This window comes from Saccopteryx leptura, chromosome 3, assembly GCF_036850995.1.
Source record: "Saccopteryx leptura isolate mSacLep1 chromosome 3, mSacLep1_pri_phased_curated, whole genome shotgun sequence".
NCBI lineage: Eukaryota > Metazoa > Chordata > Mammalia > Chiroptera > Emballonuridae > Saccopteryx > Saccopteryx leptura.
In genome coordinates this window covers 151,750,657-151,768,175 of record NC_089505.1, presented here as the reverse complement: position 1 = coordinate 151,768,175, position 17,519 = coordinate 151,750,657, and the positions used below count along the sequence as shown (strand labels likewise).

The window sequence follows — 17,519 nt, the reverse complement described above, 5'->3', positions numbered from 1 at the left end:
GCCCGGCATGTGGAAGTACTAGGTTCGATTCCTGGTCTGGGCACACAGGAGAAGTGACCATCTGCTTCTCCACACCTTTCTCTTCTCCCCCTATTTCTCTATCTCTCTCTCTTCTCATCCCACAACCATGGCTCAAATGATTCAAGCATACTTGGCTCCAGGACCTGAGGGTGGCTCCATGGCTTCACCTCAGGCGCTAAAATAGCTCGGTTGCCGAGCAATGGAGCAGCAGCCCAGCGGGGCAGAGCATTCATTGCCTGGTAGGGGGCTTGCCACGTGGATCCCAGTTGGGGTGCATCAGGAGTCTGTCTGCCTCCCTGCTTCACATGTAATAAAAAAAAGAAAAAAATTAAAGAAAAGAGAATAGAAATATACCAGAGAAGGCATATTAATGATGTTTGCATGTACTTTTCAAGTGAAATAGTAATTCAGGCATTGTGGTGAAGTCCTAAGCAACTGCTTACAACACTCTAAAGAGGTTACATATAGGCTGTTAAACTCTTCTACTGGTTCCAGGACACGTCACAGAAGCAGTTGGAGAGACTGGCTAAGTCAGTACAGATCATTACTGGAAAAATTAGCAAAAGTCAAATTTTTGTTGAACAGAGTATGTGAAAGGCTGCACATAGTGATTTTCATTATGATGGACTATAAGTGATATATCAAGATTTAAAAAATTCTGTTATTTTGACAAAAATTGGTTAATCAATGGCATTCATTAATACAGCATTCTTTATTTTGACTACTTCTGTGAGCCATCCAAAATGTTTGAGAAATATAGTAACTTGTAATTTTGATAGTGTAATGCACAGATTTGAATTCCAAGCCTTGAGGTTGGTGCACTTGAAGTCAGTGAACAGTTAGTGGGAAGTTCAGCAGTAGAAAACAGGAAGAAAGAGATAAAGAACTTGTCTACACAATACTGATTTTAGCTCTGAAAGGGAAAGGGAAGGGAGTGGGTGGGTCACTTCTGCTTCTTGTCCATTATAGGAAGAGTGGTTAATATTGGGGAGTGTTTGGAAGCAATGAAGACTTCCATGTAGGCGACAGGTGCAGGTGCAGATGGTTGAGGGTGAAAATGGCAGGCTCGGGGGCTGAAAGGACCTGGTGAGAGAAGGGCCAGAGGTAGGATGTAATTCCAATGTCTTTCTGTAGGAAAGATTCGGGGGCTTTGGGAAATTGATTGGACTCTAGAACATTAGCCTCTGTATTTCTTTGAAGTTCTGTTCTCTGATTTTTGCATTTAAGTGGGCACTTAAATTTTTTGGGTATGCTTTATTATGACTAAAGGAGAAAGGATGTGCACTAGTGCTGTTCTGTAATTTGAGAGTTTGCTAAGGTCTCTGGATGGTTCCATTTAGAACTTCAAGGACCTATCTTATGTCATATTATATGCCATAAATACTAAGCAGCAATAATTAGTTCATGCATTTAACTTAATCATTTGAGATTATATTATTGATATCAAAAACGTATCTCATAGTTTCAGGGGAATGCAGAATTGTTAAAAGCAAATGTTCATGTCAGAGAAACTGGGTTTGAATCCAAATCCCACACTCCTCATTAGCTGTATGACCTGGGACATGTTACTTAACTTTTCTGTGCCTAAGTTTAATAACCTGTAAAATGTGGATGATAATAATAATGGGTCAAAAGTAGGTTTACAGTTGTTCATATGGAAAATAAGATAATAATAAATAAATAATAATACAAGAATAAACTGTTTTGTATACTCCCAACTGTAAACCCCACCCTACCTTGTATATCTTGGAAATAATGCTTGTAATAATGCTTATTTTACTAGTGCAATACTTGAGATATATTAAGTGCTCAATAAATATTAGTTATTAAATTATACTAGAACACATGTGACTTGAATATGTGAGTCTTTAGCTAGCTAGCTATACCCTCATGTAACATGTGCTTCTGTAGACTTCTTGTCACTGCAGAGAAGTTTTTTGAGTTTTATTTCTAATAGTCGGAGTTAAAAATACCTGACATCATATAGTCTAGTCGTGCCAACTGTTTGACATTTGGCAAGTTGAAAGAAATGTAAATGGAACAAGTTGGCATTCATGCTGTCTGTCACATGCACATCCAATAAACAGAGACAAGGGTTGAATATTATAATGCACTTTATTTAGGTGGTTGGTCAACTGAGAAGACTGGGGCCATCAATATCTCCAAAACCCACCTTAACATCCTCAGTTTGCAGGCCTCTTTTATAGTGTGATCAGGGCTAGTTAGGGATGGGAAAGGAATGTGGCTACGTGTCCTTTCTCAGGTCTGGATCTTGTTCTTCATAAGGCCTTGGTATGCTTGCAGTCCTTGGAAATGAGGTTTCCAGCTTTGTTATTTTTCTTAAGGATGTTCATTCGGTCTGAGAGCCCTGTGGTCAGGGCTGTGGACTCCTGCCTCTAGTCTAGTTTCCATTTTTTTTTTTTTTAGGTGAGAGGAGGGGAGACAGTGAGGCAGACTCCTGTTTGCACTGCAACCGGGATCCACCTCTCAACCCTGTCTGGGGCAGATGGTAGAGCTGTTTTTAGTGCCTGAGGCTATCTGTCGTGCTCCCATGGAGCTATTCTCAGTCCAAGGGCCACGCTTAAACCAATCCAGCCACTGGCTGTGGGAGGGGAAGAGGGAGTGGGTGTGCCCTGACCAGGCATTGAACCCAGGCCAACGCTCTACCCACTGAGCCACTGGCCAGGGCCAAGTCTGGTTTCCAAGGCCTGATATTGGGCTAGGGAAGCAATCTAGCTGGTGTCCCTATGCCTCAAAACACAACAAAATAAAACGAAACCACTCAGACAATTCTGCAATATAGAGTGTAAGATTAGTACATTGAGAATATGTATACTGTCCTCTTGCAGTAATTCATAAACTCTTAATGGTCTAGCAGCTGCAGCTAATAGATTTATTATGATTGATTTCATTGTGCATTGGTGACAAGATATTAACTTGGACATTCCTCAAGACATGAAAGAGAAGAAAGAAAAGTCTAAAAGTAAATTACGCTGGCATCAAGTTAATGATTAGATAACAAAATTTGTTGCATTTGCTTGGTTCAGCAGTCATTAAATTCCTGAAGAAGCAATAATCTACAGAGTATCCTGAATAATTTATAAAAGGACAAAACAAGCCACACCGATGATGAGCAGAAACTCAGATATAAGAGAGTCTCAATGGCCTGTGATACCCAATCTCCTGCTTTAATTTCAACTACTGTTCTAGATTGGGATGGTGATTCTAGCTCTTGTAGCTAAAGATGCTTTACGGTAGTATTATCTAATTAGTAGCATGGCTATAGAATTTATAGCAATTTTAAGTGAACAGTGAAAAGACATTTGAAGCAATTAGTAATTTATGTAAATTTTATTCAGTGAAAAAATTTGTGTTAAGGTAATACCAGTCTATCCTAAATGAAAAGGTATGGTTTTGATATTTCACACTGTAATGGTCTATGATGGTAAAAGATTATTCATCTATTTCAAATGTCATAGATAGATAGATAGATTGATTGATTGATTTTACCTATTGGATACTGGTTCCGTATTGAGCCAAGGAAGAATTTCAGGGTTTGCCTCCAAATAATACATTGTTCACTTTTTCTTTTGGTTTTGTATTGAGAGAAGTCCATATGATCATATGGTTTGTTGTGTGATGTAGATTTTGCAGGGGCTTGAATAAAGTATGAAAGTTGAGTCAACATACCTGGCAGTATAAGATTACCAAACTGTAAGAAGATCATATTCTTGTGTTGATTGGATATATTTGAGGGATTTTGTCTTATTTAATAAGATACAACTTCCTCTTCTTATTTATAGGGATGTAGTAACATTTCTTCACTGTAGATTGTTTTGGTCTAAATTCCAGCAGTGATTTGATACCTACTTAGTGAAGATTTAAATAACTGCTGTGATGCCTGACCAAGAGGTGGTGCAGTGGATAGAGTGTTGGACTGGAATGCGGAGGACCCAGGTTTGAGACCCCGAGGTCACCAGCTTGAGTGCGGACTCATCTGGTTTGAGCAAAGCTCACCAGCTTGGACCCAAGGTCGCTGGTTCGAGCAAGGGGTTACTTGGTCTGCTGTAGCCCCACGGTCAGGGCACATAAGAGAAAGCAATCAATGAACAACTAAGATGTCTCAATGAAAAACTAATGATAGATGCTTCTCATCTCTCTCTGTTCCTGTCTGTCTCTCTCTCTGATTCTCTCTTTGTCTCTGTAAAAAAAAAAAAAGTAAAAAAAAAATAACTGTTGTGATGCTAATCTGATAAGTGAAAAAAGACACTTTAAGGAATCAAGTTAGATCTCATGATAACTGGAATTCAAAGAATGTATATTGGCAGAGGCATAGTTAAATATAAGATCTGATTCTCTTGAATAGCAAACAGTCTGAAAGTTATGAATTGCATTTTGTACAACATATTTCTGTGAACAGACTTCTGTATCATCAAATTATATTGTAGTGTGGATATCAGAGTATTATAGAAAAATGAACTTGTAGAGCCAGGCCTGATGTTATCTCTTGCTCCTGTTAAATTTAACAGTTGTCATTTAGTTTTAGTAAAATAATATCATCGTTCAAATGGAATTAATGTTTTATAGTGTTATTAGTTTGATAGCTCTGTTAGTTTAATTTATAATTTTAAATTTATAGTTTTATAAAGGAATTTACTTTCATGTATATATATCATTATGCAAATAATTTAACACTTGGACCAAGTGATAATCTTTTTCCCTCCAGATAACAGTTCTGAACATTTCTTAAGTTTTAGAAACAGTGAATAGAATGTGTGGTTGAACTCTTAATTCTTTGAAATCCTGTGTTTCCTATTCTGTTTTTTACTTATTATCTACAAATATTATGGTTTCTATTTCTTTTATTATTATTATTATTTTTCTTTTTCCGAAGCTGGAAACGGGGAGGCAGTCAGACAGACTCCCGCATGCGCCCGACCGAGATCCACCCGGCATGCCCACCAGGGGGCGATGCTCTGCCCATCTGGGGCGTCGCTCTGCTGCAACCAGAGCCATTCTAGTGCCTGAGGCAGAGGCCACAGAGCCATCCTCAGTGCCCGGGCCAACTTTGCTCCAGTGGAGCCTCAGCTGCAGGAGGAGAAGAGAGAGACAGAGAGGAGGGAGAGGGGGAGGGGTGGAGAAGCAGATGGGCGCTTCTCCTGTGTGCCCTGGCCGGGAATCGAACCTGGGACTCCTGCACGCCAGGCCGATGCTCTACCACTGAGCCAACCAGCCAGGGCCTGATATTATGGTTTTTAAATGACATACTGATTATGTTAACAAAGGGGTATAGGACTTATATTGAGGCTTAAAATGACCTGTAGGAAGATCTGAAACTAATATAATATTGCATGTCAAAACTGTAATTATTTATAAAACTAGATTAAAATTGTAGGAAAAATGTTGATTGAATTTATAATTTGAAGTTGAAATTACTAGTTCTTTTTGATATTGAAATTGGGTGGATACTGAATTTAACTAAAAGCATGGCCTAAAGAATGCTCTTATTTTTTATACTGTGATTGGAGGTCTGGTCAGTCTTAATAGTGGCACAGAACAAAAAGATATGATTAATAATAATGTAAGTTAATCGTCTTAAATTATTAAAAAGAAATATATTTTCCACTTAAAGAGGAACAACTTTTATTTTGTGACAGCTGAACAGCTGAACCTCTCATCTTTGAATTGGCAGAGTTGGAACCCTTTCAAAATATAAATCTAGCCAATTTTCAAGAAAAATCACAATGATTCAGTTTTGAACTTTAATGTACTTAGAATATAAGCAGCAGAACATTTTCTTCTTGTTACCTCCTGCCAAGCTAGTTAAATATGCCACATTAATTTTTCCCTTATGTTTGGGAAGCTCAAGTATATGGTACAATAAAGAATTACCTGATTCATCTTTTCTAGTTTTAATGGTAAGATCAGGAGAATATATGCAAAAATATTTCCTCAGTCAGTGAATATTAATTGAATGCCTACTATATGCCAAGTTCTGTTACTAACCCTGGTACATTGGTGTACAGGATAGTAAAGCCCTGCCCTCCGAGAGTTTGTATTCTAATGGGGGTGGTGGTGGGAGATGACAGGAATTTCAGGTTCCGTAAATGACCTGTGGAAAAATAAAACACATGATGATAAGAATAGTGTACCCATTGGGAAGAGAGAGGGCTTGGTTGGCATAGTCTTAGAACAGAAAGGTCAGAGTATTCGGAGCATGGCAGGTGGTAGGTTAGAGAGCTAGGGATCACATTAATGGAGATTATTATACTATGAAAGGAGTTTTGATTTTTCTCTAACTATAGTAGGGAGTCCTTGAAGGGTGTTAAGCAAGAAAGTTTAATGATTTGATATATTTAAGGAGGAGCACCCTGGCGGCTATAAGGAGAATGAACTGTAAAAAAGTGAGAATGGAAGTAGGAAGCCAGGTGGGGAGCTATTCTAATAGCATCTAGTCAAGAGATGATCGTGGCTTTATTAGGGAGATGGGTAGAGCCAGGGAAGAGTGATTGGGTTGGCTATGTGTTCCTGTGATGCACTGATTACACTTGCTGATGGATTGCATGTTTTCATACTTAAGCATTTGTGCTTGTGAAAGAGTTTTTGGAATATCATAGTTTAATGGCGACTTTGTACATCCTGAGAAAGTCAGATATTACTAATTTCTTTTTAAATGTTTGGGGAGAACATATAGCCCCTACAGCTTGCCCTTGTTACATGGCATGACGTATATACAATACTCTTTTGAGAAAGAAGTTTAAATTAGTAACTTCAAGTTCTGTAGATAAATTCATGCCAGGTTGCTCCAATTTCTTTGCTTTAAAACTTACACTACAGGCCCTGGCCGGTTGGCTCAGCGGTAGAGCGTCGGCCTGGCATGCGGGGGACCCGGGTTCGATTCCCGGCCAGGGCACATAGGAGAAGCGCCCATTTGCTTCTCCACCCCCCCCCTCCTTTCTCTCTGTCTCTCTCTTCCCCTCCCACAGCCAAGGCTCCATTGGAGCAAAGATGGCCCGGGCGCTGGGGATGGCTCCTTGGCCTCTGCCCCAGGCGCTAGAGTGGTTCTGGTCGCGGCAGAGCGACGCCCCGGAGGGGCAGAGCATCGCCCCCTGGTGGGCAGAGCGTCAGCCCTTGGTGGGCGTGCCGGGTGGATCCCTGTCGGGCGCATGCGGGAGTCTGTCTGACTGTCTCTCCCCGTTTCCAGCTTCAGAAAAATACAAAAAAAACCAAAAACCAAAAACAAAAAAACTTATACTACTTAAGGATATGAAAAAAATGTTTTTTTTAATACGTACTCAATAATTATTTTGAGTTATTTTTAATGAAGAAAAGAATGAACATAAATGCTACGTGATATAAACAAAATGTGTCTGTTTTTAATTTTTTGGTTTCATTTAATATATATTTTCTGGAATTTTCTTTTCTAGTCACATTGTTCTGATGCTTGCAGATGATATGGCCTGCAACCCTAGGAATCCCAAACCAGCTACAGTGTTTAGTCACAAGAATATGGAGCTGAATGTGTATGGAGACGATGTGGAAGTTGATTACAGAAGTTATGAGGTAAATTGTTTAACAACATTTTTGAACTGTAGTTATTATTACTTTTAAGCTCTAAAATAGTGGTAGAATAAAACATTCTTATTCTTTGTCTTTAAACTTTGTACATAGTTGTTACTAAACCCTTGATATAATTCTTCCTCTGGAGTTCATATTAAGAAATAATATATCAGTCAAACTATTACAACTTGAATATTTTAAATATGTATTTAGGATAAAACTATTTTATCTTGGTTTTTATAAGAGTATTTCAGTGAGGTTTCATGTATGACTTTCTTTTACAGTAAATATAATATTTGTTTTTAATAGTTAATCAAATATTTTAAGTTTTAGATCTTTAGTAAATATATGAATTTTAGAAAAATAAGATGACTAACAAAATACCCATATTCCTACTATTTAGAGGTAAGCATTTTTAATGTGCTCCAGTAGTTTTATAAATATGAGTAAAAATAAAAAAGTAAATTTGTATAATAGCATTATACTATATTTTCTCCCTTGCAACTTCATTTTATTTAATAGATTGTGAATATGTTTAAAATTTGAAGTATTCTTTGATGAAGCCTTCTTTGATAATCCTTATTTTACTAAGCCTACTAGAAGTAAGACATAATTTCCTGTGTTCCCAGTCTTGTTTTGAAGCAATTTTAAAAGCAAGCACATTTATCTCTTCCCGGGCTGTAAGGTCCTTGGGAACATGGCCTATATATTAAATATCTTGTATCTAGCAAGTACCTATAGGCCTTTGAAGACATTAAAAAATGTTTGTTCAATGATTAAATGTATATAATGTTGGACTTTTTACTTGTTTATTTAGTTATTATAAAATGTAGACCAAAAAATTTCCTGCCTTGCTAGCCAATAAGAAGTCCTATTAAGACACTTAACATTTTGCTGTCTTCTGGGAAAAATATAAACCAAACAGTTTACACACACACACACACACACACACACACACACACACACACTTGTAGGCACATGATCTAGAGAAAAGTCAAACAATAAAGCTAAAGAGATTTCTTGCTCTTTAAATTTAGATCTGTATAAAAAGAATTAAATTTGCCTTAATTTCTACACGACTTTAAATAATGCTTTCAGTGACTCCCAGAGGTCCAGAAATTCCAGATTGAGAAATCTGAATTGAAGCAGTTTGAGTTTTTTACATGTTAAAGATATCCCTTGTGAAACTTAAGTAACAAAATGCACTAAAATAAATCAAAGATTTTCTGGTTTTATTTTTATGATTTATTATGGACCTGTCTTTTATGGTAAATCTATAGTTGACTAAATAGTTGCACAGATTAACTGCAATAGTTATGCTGCTGAATTTATTATAACTTTCTATATATGTATTTTTATCCTCCTAAAGAATTGCCTGTGAAGACATTTATAATTTCAAGTTTTAGGCAATACTTTGCATAGTATTTAAAGTTTCAAGTTTAGAATTAACTTTCTTCCTTTCAAGTAATTTTTATCTGTTAATTTTTTTTAATTTTTTTAAATTTTTTGTATTTTTCTGAAGTTGGAAACAGGAGGCAGTCAGTCTTCCGTATGTGCCTGACCGGGATCCACCCGGCATGCCCACCAGGGGGCGATGCTCTGCCCATCTGGGGCGTTGCTCCATTGCGACCAGAGCCATTCTAGCGCCTGAGGCGAGGCCATAGAGCAGTGGTTCTCAACATTTCTAATGCCGTGACCCCGCAATACAGTTCCTCTTGTTGTGGTGACTCCAAACCAAAAAATAATTTTGGTGGCTACTTCATAACTGTAATTTTGCTACAGTTAGGATTCAGAATGTAAATACCTGATATGCATTATGTATTCTCATTGCTACAAATCAAACATAATTTAAACATAGTGATTAATCACAAAAACAATATTTAATTATATATTGAGAAATATTTATTACTAATGGACCTCCTTACCTAGTGTATTGGGGCTACCATTCCGTAAATAGCTGCTTAACTAATGGATCTGTTTTTTCCAGATTAGTGGCAAGTTTTCTATATAGAACAGTGTGAACTACGTCATAGGATACACTGCAGTTTCTGCACAGCATGGTATCTTTCAGGGCTCTTTCACACTATAAAGCAGCGGTTTCTGCGGTGGAATCCACATCTCATTTACTTCAATGGGAGACCCATGGATTCCGCAGAAGAGAGATCCCCTGTACGGCAGAAATGCAGTTCCGACACATTTCTTCCTCTCCTATTCAAGTCAATGGGAGACCGCAGCAGATTCCGCTCAAATATAGAGCATGTTGCTTAATTTTTTCCATGCTATAACTTTTCCTAGAGCAGAAAAATTCCAAAGGTGGAATCCGCCACCCCCAATAAACTTCTATAGGGGGCAGATCTTTTACACTGCAGAATCTGCACAGCAGATTCCTCAGTGTGAGGCCTCTTTTAGTCTATTGGGGGTGGATGATTCTAGCATGGAAAAAATTAAGCAACATGCTCTATATTTGAGCGGAATCTGCTGCGGCCTCTCATTGACTTGAATAGGAGAGGAAGAAATGTGTAGGAAACTGTCATTTCTCCATCTCTTGTTGAAATCAAAAGGAGGCTGCGGTGGATTGTGTGGTAACCCGAGATTCTCGGGAGCTCTCTTCCACAAAAGCCTCCTCACTCCCAATGAAATCAATAGGAGGCGGATTCAATGCCAGAAACCGCTGATTTCAGCAGTTTTCTCATTCAGAATATGGGAAAATAGTGGGAGATATGGGAGATAATTGTACATTGGGGAACAGTGTGAACTACATCTTATAGTGGTCTCTTATAGTATAAGACCCATGTAGTTCACACTGTGTAAATGTATGGTGCTTTGTGTAAGTGTAAGCTGCTTTGTGTACTGTGTAATGATTACACACAAAGCACCTTACACTTACACAGTATTGTGTGTATGGTGTGTGTACTGTTTTTACATTATTAACCTTTTTTACACCAGCAGGCTGTCTCGCAGGCTCTCTTGGCTCTCCACCTCTTGAGTCTCCACCTCCTAGGTTTCTGTCCTCAGGTGCTTGCTGCACCCGCCCACTGATGATGTCGGCAAGCGCGGGACACACGTAATGCGCTGCTATGGATTGTGGAGCGTTCCACCGCTTCCCCCGCCCTTTAGGCGCTGGGCGGATGATGCAATCACGTCTGCGCATGACCGCAGGCATTCAGTTTGGAACGCAGGTCCTTAACGGCTTGCTTTCAAGTTGAAGAGCGCTGCTGCACGGTAGAGCGTCGGCCTAGCGTGCGGAGGACCCGGGTTCGATTCCCGGCCAGGGCACATAGGAGAAGCGCCCATTTGCTTCTCCACCCCTCCGCTGCGCTTTCCTCTCTGTCTCTCTCTTCCCCTCCCGCAGCCAAGGCTCCATTGGAGCAAAGATGGCCCGGGCGCTGGGGATGGCTCTGTGGCCTCTGCCTCAGGCGCTAGAGTGGCTCTGGTCGCAATATGGCGACGCCCAGGATGGGCAGAGCATCGCCCCCTGGTGGGCAGAGCGTCGCCCCATGGTGGGCGTGCCGGGTGGATCCCGGTGGGGCGCATGCGGGAGTCTGTCTGACTGTCTCTCCCTGTTTCCAGCCTCAGAAAAATGAAAAATAAAAATTAAAAAAAAAAAAAAAAGAGCGCTGCTGCAGACGGTAGCGCAGCTTCTCAGCGGCTAAAGCCATCGTAAATATGTATTTTCCGATGGCTTTAGGTGACCCCTGTGTTTTGGTCGTTTGACCCCTGCTGGGGTCATGACCCACAGGTTGAGAACCGCTGCCATGGAGCCATCCTCAGCACCCAGGCCAACTTTGCTTCAATGGAGCCTCGGCTGCGGGAGGGGAAGAGAGAGACAGAGAGGAAGGAGAGGGGGAGGGGTGGAGAAGCAGATGGGCGCTTCTCCTTTGTGCCCTGGCCGGGATTCGAACCCAGGATTCCTGCACGCCAGGCCAACGCTCTACCACTGAGCCAACCGGCCAGGGCCTTTATTTGTTAATTTTTAATGTTTTCTTAAAATTGAGGCATTTACTCAGGTATATATTTAAATAAATATATTTTTAGTTTATTTCTCTTAGTGTGTTATTTTCAGTTTATGCTGAGTAAAACATAGAGAAATAAGAAAGAATGTTTTTGAAAGCAAAAATATTATCAGGTTTCCCTAAGTTTTATTTTATCTGATTACCTATTTTTTTTTTTCAGGTAACTGTGGAGAATTTTTTACGGGTATTAACTGGGAGGATCCCACCTAGTACTCCTCGATCAAAACGTCTTCTTTCTGATGATAGGAGCAATATTCTTATTTATATGACAGGTAATTTCAGAATTTAGATATTTAATAATAGAATATATTGCTACTCTTTTCAACAAGAAATTTACCTGGAAAGAAATTGAAAAACCTTAAATGATTTTTGGTTAAAATGGTTTGTTGTGTTGTTCTTTTTTCTCATATTATGTAACAACTTGAAAAAATGTTTGAAAACAGTATAACATTTTATGCTGTCCTGAAGTTTCTTATGTGTATTGTTTGCCTTCAGTTTTGTCTTCTATTAATCATCCTACTAAAATATTAATAGAAATTGCAAATTTGCTCCTCCTCTTCTTAAAACTCTGATTTCTAGTGATAAAGTCTCAAATTTTAGTGTGCATAAAGATTACCTGAATGCAGATACTTAGGCCTTTTCCTAAAATTCTGAATTAGTTGTGGTCTAGAGTGGGGCTCATAAAACTACATTTTTAGCATATTCCCCTGATATGAGCTTCTGTAGTTTTTTGTCTATACTTTGAGGACTACTGTAGATAAAGTCCTCCATAATATACAGATTTACTAGATATATTTTTTATTTATTGAGTTATACTATATGTAATATATAATAAATACTATTTATGTACTGCTCACAAAAATTAGGGGATATTTTATTGCTTCATATTTATTTTGAAATATCCTCTAATTTTTGTAAGCAGTATATTATTATTTAATTTTAGTTCTTATACTTTTTCCCATTCCCTTACAAGCATTGTACTGTTTCTGTTCTCATATCATTTGCTTAAGCTATTGCCTTTGCTTATTGACATCTTCTCAGTTCACTGTGCCTACTTGATTATTCCTTATTGTTTTAGTCTCTGTGATTTTCCTTTTTAAGTCTAAGGTGACCTAGACCTATGTTTCCAATTGCCTAGTTTATACCTGTTGTCCCAATGTAATTATTAATAGTGCCTCCTTTCTTCCTCAGAAGTGTTCTGGTGTGTATAATATATTTTGTAATTACTCTACGACACTTCTCATCTCTGTGGCTGGTGTAGGCACTTCTCCTTGCACTCCAGTATTGGTCTGTGGTTTCTATTTCAGCATTTAGCTTGTTATTTTTTTTGTCTGGATATTTATTGACTTTATTAGATTTTGAACTCCAGGGAGTCCATGATAATGTGTTTTTTATTTTTTTGTCACCAGTGCCCTGTCTTATAGGGGTATTCAGTAAATATTAATGTTGATCAAATGATACTTAAAATTTTTTTCAGGAGGCATTCCATTCAACTGATGATAAAACAGGTGCAGAATGATTCTTAGATGTCACAGCAAGGCATTTACTGACTTAGCAGTTTACTTCTATTTATCATGCTGCGTTTATTTACAGCTTTTAAAGTTCAATCAATTTATAAACTTTGTAAATTAGCAGAGTTAATGAAGTCAGGAAAATTTTTAGTTTATTTAGCAGTTACTAGAAATTTTTAAGCTTTTGTGGCAAATAGGATAAAGTATAGTCTTATCACTTTGCTTTATTTGAGGTACTAAACTAAAGGTTTTATAACATTCTTCTTTTGAATTGATTGGTATGGAAGAAATTCCAACTGAGATAGGACTTTGTATACTATCGCCCATGGAGGAGCTCCCTGTTTTGGAAATCAAGCTTTACTAGAACATACTCACATCCATTTGTTTTACATATTGTCTGTGGCTGCTTTTATACTACAACAGCAGAGTCCAGTAGTTGCAACAGAGACCATGTGGCCCACAGCCTGAAATGTTTATTGCCGGCCCTTTACAGGAAAATATTTGCCAACCCATGGAAGAGATTGGAGAGTTTATAATTATAATATAATAAAAATGATAATAGCTAGTATTTACTGAGGCTTACTGTACATAAGTCAGTATTCTAAGCCATTGTGTGTAATTCATTTCATCTTCACAGCACCTTGAAGATTTTGGGTTCTGCTGTTCAGAGCTGATATATGGTTGTATAGGTTGTATACTGCACATAAGTGTCTGGGTAGGGAGGTGAATGGGAGCTGAAACCCAGTATCTGTTTTACACTTAGTAAGCTGTGTGCCCTACCATAGAGTTGTCTAATTGGAGGGAGGTGTTTTTTTTCTCCCCACAAAGGCATAGATAGCCACTAACCACCTCTAACCACCTCTGAGCTCAGAGGAGGGCATATTTTCAGAGAGGGCACTAAAATAGACACACTTTTCTACTTTGCTGCCCAGTGGGAGGTTACCTGTATAAGATCTGCACAAAGTAGCTGCATAGTTATGCTAATGATTGTCTTGCTGGCACATTTCCCACTTTAAAGCTGAGGAACTGAGGCAGAGAAAGATGAAGTGATTTAAGATAACACAATCATTAAGGGGATACACTAGTGTTAGAATCCAGATATAGTAGCTCTGTAATGCATTCTAAATGTCACAGTCAACTGGTCAACTCTCCTGGGACAGTGAAAACATCAGTTTTTAACTGGTAACTGCACTTCCTAAAAGTTCAGCACTCCAGGTATATACTGTGAATAGTAACAGAATACCATGGGACTAGCTAGTGTCAACTCCTTTCTCACCAAATACGTTTGCCTGGTCTTTGAGAAATTTTTATCTATGGAAACTCATTTCTGACATAATGACATCATAATGCAGTCAGTAAAAAATAGAAATGTGCTTTTCTAAATTGAATGATAGAAAAACTTTCAGATATCAATTATTTTTATACAGTCCATCATTCTCTTTCTAATATGTAAAATTAAATTTATTTGTTTTCACAGTATTTTTACTTTAGAGGATAAGATAACAAATGATATTAAAACTTGCCATCAAATAAATATTTGTATCTTGATATATGCAGTTTGTATTAAAAATATTTCTATTTGGTCTTTTTGACTCTTCCTGTAAGGACATGGTGGAAATGGGTTTTTGAAATTTCAAGATTCTGAAGAAATTACCAACATAGAACTTGCAGATGCTTTTGAACAAATGTGGCAGAAAAGACGGTAATCAGCAAATAACTACTTTTCACAAGATAAATTAGTACCTCATTTTTTTCATGGTTAGTAGAATTGTAGATCTTATTTTATGAGATTTTAACTTATTTATGTCTAATATTTCTACTGAATGGAGTTATTTTAAAGGAAAAACTCAAGGATATAAAAAAATTAACTTTTTAGGATCATATCTCTTGGTATTTATATTTAGCATCCTTTTAGGAGGAAAAAAGAGTCTCACTAACCAAGTTCTCCACTATTTAGAGGGATTATCAACATATATTTATTTTCCAACTTGCACATCCCATTCTTACTTTTTGCACATTCTGTTGCCTTCCATGTGATAACAATACATTATTTCTTCTTCAGAAAAAATTTTGAAATTACAATCAGTAGAAAGTTTGTAACTTGACTTACATATATTAGTAATCTAATGGTAAGCATCCCTTTGGTTGAAAGTTGTCATATGAATTTATTTAGTGAATTTAAAGTAACAATAGAACTGTTTTTAACTCGATTATCTTCAATAAAAACCTACGGATAACTTTCTAAATATATGGCACAGAAAGGAATATGATGCTTATTTGGCCATGAAAGGGTTTAAACTGTACTAGAAAAGAGATAAGTGTATACAACTATGCTGAAAATTAAATATTATAAATATTGAATTAAAAGTATAAGCAGAATGCTTGGAAGTGTTGAGGAGGAAGCTTTTGCTAGTTACTGGTTTTATCTTATGCATAGCTTATATTTTACTGAATACACAGTAGGTGCTGGGCACTGTTTTATGTGTATTGTCTGATACAGTTTTAATAACAACCATGAGGTAGATACTTTTATTATTTCTAGTTTTTACAATAGAATAAATTGAGATAAACAGATTAAGTAACTTGCCAAACTTTACACAGTTCCAGGATAGGATTCATGCTTAACCTTAGCTGTTTTTGATCCTTAGAGGCCTCCCCCAAATTTGTCTCAGAAGGAGCATGTCATATTAATTTTGCCTTCTGTCACCTTAGATATTGTGGTTCTAGATTATACACTTGCCTTTCTAGGTGCAATGTTAGCTATTTGTCTAGATCCGGTGTCTGAGAGAACTCTCTGAGAAACTCCTCAGCTCCCTACCTTCACTTTCACCAGTTAGGCAGCTCACTCTGAAATATAGAGCTCTTTTTTTTTTTTTTTCTAATAATTTTATTTTTAATGGGGCGACATCAATAAATCAGGATACATATATTCAAAGATAACAATTCCAGGTTATCTTGTCGTTCATTTATGTTGCATACCCATCACCCAAAGTCAGATCGTCCTCTGTCACCCTCTATCCAGTTTTCTTTGTGCCCCTCCCCCTCCCCCTTTCCCTCCCCCCTCCCCCCCCCAACCACCACACTCTTATCAATGTCTCTTAGTTTCACTTTTATGTCCCACCTACATATGGAATAATGCAGTTCCTGGTTTTTTTCTGATTTACTTATGAAATATAGAGCTCTTTATGTTATTCTTTCACTTAAAGAAAGCCTTTGGTGTTGTTCTCAAACTGGCAGGATAACATTCAGACTTTATATGGGATACTTAACTTATAGATTGACCTTACGTACCTTTTTGAAATGAATTTCCCTTCATTTACCCAAATTACTCTAACTCTAACAGTGCCATTCCTCCTTTCCCAAACATTTATATTAATTCACATTTAGGTGCCTTAGTATAAGCTTCTTCCTTTGCTGGAAAGTGCTTTTCTTTTCTTTGTTAGATAAAATAACACTCACTGTTCATTGCCCACATCAGACCTCATCACCTTTTCCTGACCTGCTCTCCTTTACAGGACTCTCTGTTCCTTTCTCAGGGCTCTTAGAGCACTTTGACTTTGTTAGATGCTAAGCACTATGAGGGACTGTTGTATTCCCAGCTTAGTGTCAGGCCATTGTAGGCTCTCAATAAGTATTTGTAACACTTACACAGTTTATGAGTCTGTCTTCCAGTTAGATTTTAAGCTCGTTGGTTATTGTGACTAAACTATATATATATATAATTTTTCTCCCTGAAAATAGATCAGTTTCTAGGGCAGCATGAGTACCAAATACATGTTGTTGAATTAAATATTTAGTATTTATTATATTTGGATTCTGAGTATGTGGCATAGATAAGGGAGTGGGAAAGAGTTGAGGCACAATAACCACTCTCTGTTGAGGTGATTTTCCTGGATAGGGTTATTCCTTTAATATTTTTAATGTCAACTTTGTGCTAGGAATTCTGAAAAGTCTCAATTTTTAACTAATGAAATTACTAGGATATGACTTCAACATGTTATGTTATAGAAGTACTGTAAAAATATTAGTGTATGATTAAAAGCATAATTCATGTCAAAGATATTACTACTTTTCTTTCAGCTACAATGAGCTACTGTTTATAATTGACACTTGTCAAGGAGCATCCATGTATGAACGATTTTATTCCCCTAACATAATGGCTTTAGCTAGTAGCCAAGTAGGAGAAGATTCACTCTCGGTAGGTGCAATTTTCCTATTTGTAAACTGCATTGTCTTTGGAATGTGTAGCTATTTCATAAATCGCTTATATGCTTAATGAATATATCTGTTACTAGCTGTACCCGGCCATGCGTTGCTGTGGCTCAGTCTGGTTAAATGGAAAAGAAAGAAGAGAGAAAGTGCACGTTTCTAATATGTTTAATTTCACAATGCTTGTGGATATACAGTATTTTTT

The 17,519-nt window shown here is 37.5% G+C and overlaps 1 protein-coding gene across 2 annotated transcripts in view; it reads left to right on the top strand.

Moving 5' to 3' along the window:
• The window catches only part of PIGK (phosphatidylinositol glycan anchor biosynthesis class K), a 121,023-nt gene that overhangs the window by 23,408 nt on the left and 80,096 nt on the right, over positions 1-17,519 (top strand). For both annotated transcript variants that reach the window (XM_066376587.1, XM_066376586.1), the window contains exons 4-7: positions 7,449-7,584; positions 11,755-11,866; positions 14,711-14,807; positions 17,186-17,303. In XM_066376587.1, coding sequence (XP_066232684.1) covers positions 7,449-7,584; positions 11,755-11,866; positions 14,711-14,807; positions 17,186-17,303 — 463 coding nt within the window. The remainder of the gene's footprint in view (positions 1-7,448; positions 7,585-11,754; positions 11,867-14,710; positions 14,808-17,185; positions 17,304-17,519) is intronic.